At 37.5% G+C, this 9,370-nt stretch overlaps 1 protein-coding gene across 7 annotated transcripts in view; it reads left to right on the plus strand.

Moving 5' to 3' along the window:
* LOC111054325 (protein bric-a-brac 1) overlaps positions 1-9,370 on the plus strand; it is a 547,242-nt gene that overhangs the window by 530,399 nt on the left and 7,473 nt on the right. For 6 of the 7 annotated variants that reach the window (XM_039430493.1, XM_039430497.1, XM_039430498.1 and 3 more), the window contains 3 exons: positions 999-1,307; positions 6,231-6,464; positions 7,116-7,313. In XM_039430493.1, coding sequence (XP_039286427.1) covers positions 999-1,307; positions 6,231-6,464; positions 7,116-7,313 — 741 coding nt within the window. The remainder of the gene's footprint in view (positions 1-998; positions 1,308-6,230; positions 6,465-7,115; positions 7,314-9,370) is intronic. The other variant, XM_039430499.1, reaches the window with a different exon arrangement.

Below are 9,370 nucleotides of genomic sequence, written 5' to 3' on the forward strand. Positions count from 1 at the left end.
ACTTTGTTGGTTGAGAAAAATGGCTCTCATAAACAATAGAGGGTGTCCCACCAAAGTTCAACAGCCGAAGACCATAGATTCTACATGAAATTCACAACCTAAAAATGACCAATAAAATGTTCTTATATCGATCTTATTTTACAAGATATATTGAGTTTTCGATATTTTTGTAAAACTTATATTACTAGAAAACTATCAGTCGAAATCTAATTCTATATAAGTATATGGTTGGAAAGACGAAGAAATTTCCAATAAGAATCACATAATTCCTCCTTTGATGTTTTGAAATTTGTATGAGCGCTCAAAGTTTAAAAACAGTGACGCTCATAAAAAGTTCAAAAAAGTACTTAACAAATCATATGTATTTTTGGATGATTCCCACCAAGGCTTGTGCGTGGGTAATGAGACGGATAATGATTCATTTATGTATTGGATAGAGCAAACAATTCAATATTCAGAAAAGAAAAAAACACCTAAAACTTCTCCCATTTCTTAATTTTGTCTCAATGATGAGAGAAGAATGAACCTACAGCTTTAGGTGGAATCCTAGTTTGTTGACACACTCAATATCCTCTCGAAAACAAATGTAAGGCTGGCCACTGACGGTTGAATGTGCATGCAAATACACTAAATCAGCGAGAGGCTTCTAACTTAGAATAAACAAACAATAACAATAAAAAAATCACTGGAAAGATAGAATTTATAATGATAAAAAAATAATTTAACCTTGAATAGAGCCGCGAAGAAAAAATAAACAAAATTAATTGAAAATACAAAAACGTAAACTCAAAAAATTTTGCTTGAAGCGTTTCGCTGTGATCACAGCTGTAATGACAAAACATTTTAAGTCTATTGTGTATGAGCATGCTCGTTCAACCGTTAGTGGCCAGCCTAACGTTTTGTTTCAAACTATTTTGTGAAAAAAACGCATAGTATTGCTGTTAAATGTGTTGATCAAGTTTTGTGTGTTGAAATGGAGTGAAATTGTAATGTTGCAGGAGCCTCTGTACGGCTCACCAGGCTGCAACAACGAGAGCAGCGGCGGCGGCGCAGTGTCGCCAAGCTCGGCGGCTGCAGCTGCAGTGGTCGCCGTCGCACAGAACTTGCGACAGCAGATGTTGGCGGCGGCCCACCACGGCACCGCAGCCGACGCGGCTCACTTCAACTTCCTGGCGGCACATTGCAGCAATGGCGGCACTGCGGCCCCCCCTGGCACAATGCACAGTCCGCTGCCGTCGCCCGTCAACTCCTCACCCCGCTCCTCCCCACTATCGGCCGCTAACCCTAATGCCGCCAACAGTTTGGAGGTTAGTCGCACACCAATTAGGTCGACATTAGGTCGGATTCAATAAAAGCTAGAAATTGCCAAGTCATTTCCTATCAAATGCTACCTGTGTTGACTAATGTTATTAGAATTCTATTAGATTGAACGCAACTTGACAAACACATATGTTCATCATGTTTATGATAAGTTATGTTTGATCTAATAGAATCTATAGGGACGGAGAAATGAACATTCTGTTAATAATGTGGTGAAACATGGTGTAAACCCAGCATTATCAAAATTTGCGAATGGAATAGTTTTGGGCCAAACCTGTTGTTCCTACCCAATCATATTTTCATGATTTGTGATTTTATCCACGAATAAATAAATAAATGAACAAGTATAGCTATGCTACACGAACTAATAACAAGTTGCTAATCACTAGATTCTAGTTTTTATTCAATCGACCCAATTTACTATAGGGTTTTTCTCAAGGATTTTCCAAATATGACATATGATTGGTAAAAAATCAGGATGAAGCCATTTAAAGCTCTAAAGACATGAAAATACCGTAACTAGCATTGGATTCTTACATTTTTATAGACACAGTTTCATCATGCTTTTCATATGTCTGGTTGCTTTTATGTGCTTTATTTATTTGATAGACTTTAATACTATGGCCTTGATTGTTGTTGACGTTGTTTGATTCTTGACCTTGTTCTCATCTTCAACTTTTTTCAAGAAGTACCTGTTAGATAGAAAGCAGGAAATTAAATTGTCTGATTTGAATGGTATGAAGTTATTTTTCAGAATAGAAAAGTGTAACTTGTCACAGGTATTCATTCTTGACATCTTATTATTCCACTAATACCCTTTATCATTATCCACGTTAATGACCTGTCATAGAATATCGAGTTCAATGTATTTTTTGCGGATGATACGACAAGCATTGTGACGGAACACAGGAAGACGAATCAAATCAAATCAATTTTTTTTGCCTTACAAAAAATATTCACAAATGAATACAGATTACAAAAAGAAATATTTTAGAATAAGAAGTATAATTTTTTAACATAATAATATACTAATTCGGCGAAACCAGCAAAACCACAGTTTGAGTGCCGGTGACGAGTACCAAAACAGAAAACGATACTATTACTTCCAATAGAAAAACTTTGATTCAACAAGGTAAGCTTAACTATAATACTATACAATTCAATCAAGGTGAAAGTGAGGAAAACACAAATATATATACTGTATGTAAGTTTGATCAAGACGTTGTTGAGAAACCTGAAGAGACTCTTGGTTTCGAGACAAATAAAAAAAAGGTTTCGGGCAAACGGTCTCTGTCTGAATGTAAATAAAACTATTGGATCTAAGGTTGACTGAGATGAGTGAATTATGTGACAAGATCAGCCACAGATTTAGGAGATTGTTCAGGATTTGGTTTGCTTTCTGGTAGTTAGAATCAAAAACAGCCTCAAATGAAGTGACCTTTTTATAGTGGACCATATTCATTCAGAAGAAGCTCTACTATACTTTTCTCACTAAAAAATAAGGAAGAGCTACAAATAAATTGTTGAGAGTTTTCCATGTTTATCCGAAGTCAATAATTCAATACAGTGTAATGTTTTGGGGAAGTGTATATACTTATTACACTTGGGGAAGTGGATAGTATACTTAAATTCAATTAAAAAACAATCAAAACAAAAGAAAGCTCTCAGAATTATTGACAATTTGAAACCATGGGAATCATGCAATTTTTTTTTTTCTAGAAGTATGGAGTACTCACTGTTCCGGCTTTGTATTTTATATTTTTGCGACATAAGAATGATGTTCAAAAATGAGAAGTTGTTGAGAGAGAGAGTCACATTTAGCACCGTTATGATACCAAAAACCAGCGAGTTCATCTGTAATACCCGCATCATAGGACGGCAACTTTTACTTTACACTGGGATGAAAGCTTTCTGGACAGAGAGATAGTAATCCTGGGAGTATATGGTCTTAATGATGACAGTCAAATGCAAGATAAAGAAAATTTTTTCGAATGCCTGAGAGTAATCATTGAAAAAATAAATGAACGAAAAGAAATCATATTAGCAGGTGATTTCAATGGAAGAACAGGCAAGAGGATTAATGACTCAGTGGTAGGCAGCTTTGGAGAGGACAACCTAAATGACAATGGAGAGAAACTGATAGAGCTCTGTGAACTACAAGGGTTGAGAATACTCAATGGTTTTTACATGCATAAAGAAATCCATAAGTTCACTTGGACCCAAGCAACTCGCAAGCTTAAAACAATCATAGACTACATCATAATAAAGCAGAGAACATCAATATGCGTGAAAGATGTACGTGTTAAAAGAGGGCCAGAATGTGGATCGGATCACCAATTACTTTGGTCAAAGTTAGAATTTCCATGGAATGGTTGTAAATCCAATAGTGGAGAAATTTCTAATGTTTCGGAAACAGGGGCTGCAAAAGGAAGAACGAGAAAATATAAGTTGGATTTACTGCAAGATGACACTATAAAAGATCTTTATCAAAGAAGAATGGACCAAAAACTAATGGAATTCAGGTTTGACAGCCCAGAAGAAATCTACAACCACATAAAGCAATGCATAAATCAAGCGGCAATGGAGGCGTTAGGAGAGGAAGATGGAGGTCAAAGGAAGTATAAGCACAACTTAAGTGAGATAACAAAGCAAGAAATAAATAATAAAAAGTGCTTTATGAGAGATGGTTTAATACAAAAAAAAGTTGAGGACTTGCAGAAGTATAAAGAGAAAAATAGAGAGGTTGAAAGGTTGATAGTGCAAGAAATGAACAATGAGTGGGAAAAACGATGTTCACAAATAGATCAGTATATTGGAGGTGCAAGAAGCTCAGAATCCTGGAGAGTATTGAAAACCCTTCGAACCAATAGGAGAGAAAAAATCACTGTTATCAAAATCAAGCCTACAGAGTGGCAGAGATATTACAAAAACTTGCTCACAGAATCAAGGAGAGAGTTTCTTGGTGATAGTGTAATTCCTGAAGATCAGGAACAGCGAGAGACTCTAGTATTGCAGGAGGAAGTGGAGAAGGCTATACAAACTTTAAAAAACAATAAATCTGCAGGACCAGGTGGCATCAGTCCGGAACTGATCAAGTGTGGATCTTAAAAGTTGTTCAGAATCTTGACAGTGCTTTTCCAGAGAGTCATTGATGGGGAGGAGGCGCCAGGAGAATGGAAAACAGCGCATATGACTTCCATATTCAAGAAAGGCGACAGGAATAGGTGTGAAAACTACAGAGGTATCGCCGTTCTTTCAGCTATGGCCAGAGTGTATGGGAAAATTCTGAAAATAAAGCTAGAGAAGGAAATAGAGGGAAGATTGGGTGTGAGCAGGCAGGATTTTCGGCGGGTAAATCATGCGTAGATCATATAAGTTATATACTCTGCAGCAGATCATTCAGAAGAAGTATGCAAAAAACAGGTCAGTGCATCTTGCTTTTGTGGACCTTAGGAAAGCCTATGATACTGTGCCTCGAAAAAGACTTTGGAAAGCGATGGAAAACCTTGAAATACCTCGATATCTCATCAATGCCACAATGAAACTATATGACGGGAACAGGATTAGTATTAGGATTGGTAAAAACTTGACACATCCATTTGAAACATCAAAAGGTTTGTTGCAGGGCTGCAGCTCATCTCCAACTCTGTTCAAGATCTTCTTAGAAGATACCTTGCGGACATGGAAGAGAAAGTGTCAAGGAATGGGAATACCCATCAGAGGAGAGAACCTTTTCATCCTCTGTTTCGCAGATGACCAGGTTGTGATTGCTCAGGATGAGGAAGACCTAAGCTTTATGATGAGGAAACTCAAGGAAGAGTATTAAAAGGCTGGTCTGGAAATAAATATAGACAAGACGGAGTATTTGCAGACAAATGGGAATTCAACACAAAATTTAACCATTGATGACAATACTGAGATAAAAGGAGCAGAAAAATTCAAATACCTTGGGTTCACTATCACGCAAAGTGGCGATACAGAGGAAGAAATAAAGATCAGATTGGCACAGACAAGAAGTTGCATAAGGCAGTTGCACCCAATCTTATGGAGTAGAAATATCCATAAGAAAACAAAGCACAGGATATTCAATACCATCGTGAGAAGTGTAATGACTTATGGTGCAGAAGTGTGGGTGACAAACAAGAAAACAAAAAGTAAAATAAAAGCTGTCGAAATGGAGTTTTGGAGAAGGTGCTGTGCTTTGACCAGAATGGATAAAGTGAGGAATGAGGTGATCAGGGACAGAATGAAGGTGGAGTCTGATATAATGAAATTCATAGAAGACAAGAGGTTGATGTGGTATGGTCATGCCAGAAGAGCTAGTGCCAGTAAGTGGATTGGAATAGTGACAGATTGGAGTCCGTTGGGGCGGAGGAGGAGAGGAAGACCAAGAAGGTCTTGGAGGGATGAAGTGGATGAGGCTATGGTAATGAGGAATTTGAGAGATGGTGAGTGGGAAGACAGACAAGGATGGAGGACTCGGCTAAAATACTGTAAAATCCTAATTCATATATATGAAAGCTTTCAATTCTGTTCCTAATAATATAACAAGCATCGATTGCATCAAGTTTTTTAAGTTTTTCCTAAGGGTACCTTAGGTTTAGCTCTATTAATAAATTAATACCCTATAGCATGAAGGAAAGTTTCAGCTGTTGGGGTGAAAGAACTCAACTCTTTATGAGTGTGTTACCAACAATTTCTTGAATCCTTACGCCTTTGTATGTTTTGATTCCTGGTTTTTAATGTTCTGTTCTGACTTTTGAGTGTGTACTCAGAATTTTAATTTCAATTTTATTGCTTGTTTTGTAAATTGGAGTGAAGATCAATAAATTGGAATGTAATACGTTTCATGCCTGTTATTTTGAATTTGATCCCTGTTAAGCAATGCAATGTTTATTTTGTGATTTTAGCAGCAACACCTAGGCCCAGCACAGAGCCCGCTAGCGGCCGGCGGTCACCTTCTGAGTGGCGGCAACTCCATGTTCTCGCTGTCGTCGTACAAGGCAGCAGCCGCAGCCGCCGCCGCAGCCGCAACCGCCAACCAGCAGTCGTCGTTGCCCGTGTTCCGACCCGAGCAGCTCTTCCACGACGAAATAGAGGACCTCGTCAAGCGGCCGCAGTCATCCGAGACGCCCAAACTCAAGGTATGCCCAACTGGATCTTTTTCAAAACATGACAAATCTTTCTCTCAATGAATTAGATATATATTTTGTTTTACTTTAGCGCCACTTTGACATAATAATAAATATCATTTTCTAATTAATTCTTTTGAAAAATATCGAGTTGCCCAATAAAAAATAAATCACCAGAAGTAATTTATAACATCATAGCCTACTTTCTCGATAGGCTGGGTATTCATCAAACCATATAATTACATCAAACCAACTGCAAATCAATTTAAAATAGGCTAGTATCAATACACCTTATGTTGTTCAATTGTTTAGATGAGGTTTGTATTATTGTCAAATAAAATAAATAGTATATCATATTCTAAAACTTCAAGTTGATCATCATAATTATTTCTGTCATTAATAAATAGCTACAATATGAACAGTGTCAAGAGATTTGAAAGGTAACACTATTTTTCGCAATATTTGGCTAATTTTTTGTGTAATCTTGCCTCTTGGCCCGTATCACATTAGGACACCAGGCTGGAACTCCAAGTGTACGAGAAATAGTATCTCATTGGAGTGCCACTATTGTCAAAATGGCCATGATTACACCAAAAAGTGGCCAAATATTGTTTGGCTGGCTTGATTGAATACCGTAAATGAGCGTGTTGCGTTGCGTTGCAGTCGCCCCCGCAGGCGCCGAGCACACCGGTGTCGCAGATGCAGTCGATGCACGCAGGCGCAGTGCCCAACTACAAGCCACCGACCAGTGTGGGTGGGGGAGTCACTCTGGTGCGTCCCGAGTATCTCTTCCAGGACGAGATCGAAGATCTTGTCAAGAGGCCCAGCTCTGCCAACTCCGAGGCTTCCTCCAAGGTCAAGGTCAGTTTTCCTTATTTTATAGCAATAATGGTGTGGCACAGGTTTTTTTTTAATTTCGATAAGACAAGCTTTTGATGAAGACGGCAACTAATCTTGAATAAAAAGTATTATTTATAGAGGAAAAATATAATTATCAATCTTATCTCCGCTTCCTCATTATACAATTCACTATATGATTGATTGATGGAACAGAAATTGATGTACTACCATGGATAAAATGCACTTTCCATGTGAAGGGTCTTGTATTGGGTTTAGATTTCGGGTCCAGTTCTCGGGGAAACAAGTAATAAAATAGATAGCAAGGAATATGAATAAATAATTTAATAAAAGGAGACAACAGGTAAAAATATATTTTGCAATTTTGTTTCTGCAGGTTTTGTTGCCTCAAATCAGGTATGAGGTGTGCTGTGTGATTTTTGTCAAAGGCATTCGATTGTGTTGACCAAGTTGATGAAATATGGCATTCAAGGAAAGGTGTACTGTGGTTCAATTTATTTCCACATCTTCTTCATAAGGAAGAGAAAGCAGGTCACATTATACATTTAGAGAATGAACAAAGGATTTCAAACATAATGGGCAGAAATTAGTGCATGTGTCCCACAGGGCTCAACCTTGGGCCCAACGCTCTTGATTATCTATATCAGGGGATCCCAACCTTTTTTGTACCAGGCCACCCTCTGGTTATTTGGAGACCCCCCACGCCCCCTACACATATCAGCTTTTCATTTTGCAATATCATATTTCCACGGTGGTGGCGTACATACAAACTCCTACTTGTGTGCCTACTTGATACGGTGAGTAGGTAGATTTTTTTGTTCACTATTGAATGCAGTAACGCAGATTAGAAAGATTCAATAATTGCTTGTATGATAAAAATTAAAACAGTATTAAGCCCGGTCCACACGCTCAAGTTTAGCTTCAGTCTTTTGCTCAAGCAAAAGTCGGAGCATGTAAGTCGTTGCGTCTGGACGGTAAAAAGGATGGGTGTTCAAGCTTAAGTCGTCAAACTTAAAATGTATCGGCCGAAAATCTTTTTCCATCAAACCGTCCGTCTTTTGTCTATCCACCAAAACCTGAATCGCGTGAAAATGGAGATAGAGAAATTGTGATTTCAGATTCGGATTCAGCGCTCTCAAATTAATAAAATGCCTCGCGAGTACTTGAAAATAAGCAAGTTTTTTCATCGAGTATATATAACGCCATAACCCTTTTTTGATTCTCATGATACTCTCAGAATTTGATGTTGATATTATGATTTATAATAAGATGTACTATATCTGCAAATTTCAATCCATTTACAATCACTGTGTCTCGAGATATGACATGTAAACTATGCCATTTAGCGATTAACAGTAATATTTTTGTCATTATGCTGTTAAATATAGCATTATCCAGTTGAATCAGCGAAAAATACGATATAATTATTACTCATCTACCGGATATATGTCAACCGTATACAATTCAGACTCAATATGAACCATATTATCAAGCCTAATTTCCATCGGTCATTGACAGGAGTCAAACATCATTGTCAAGGCGATTACAGGCATACCAACCATGAAATTATGAAAATCATTTCACTCAATACCCTTGGCTTTTTGCCAATGTTTAATTATATGACATGCGCAGGACATACAGTAGTTTTCTATTGCAGATTGCAGTATTCATTAACTTCTCGATGAGTGAGTGTATACTGAGCTGTCAAGTGTCCGGGCTATTATCATAAACGATTGTCTGTGGTGAATCAGTATTAATATATTTTCAGTATTTATATATCAGTCTTATTATTAGTTATTTCATTTTATTTATCAGTTAGTTGGTTTATATAGTTATTCTTATTATGTCAGATTTACGCACATACCCACGCGAATTCATTATTGAATTCATTGAACTCTACAAAGCACATCCATGTCTTTGGAAAATAAATCGAAAGAGTATAGTGATAGAGATAAAAAGAGAAACGCCTATGATAATATACTAGTGAATAAATGTGAAGGAGCATAGATTGACCCCACTGCTACTGGGGACTTTGTAGCAAGAAAAATAAACTCTATACG

Source organism: Nilaparvata lugens, chromosome 6, assembly GCF_014356525.2.
Source record: "Nilaparvata lugens isolate BPH chromosome 6, ASM1435652v1, whole genome shotgun sequence".
Classification (NCBI taxonomy): domain Eukaryota; kingdom Metazoa; phylum Arthropoda; class Insecta; order Hemiptera; family Delphacidae; genus Nilaparvata; species Nilaparvata lugens.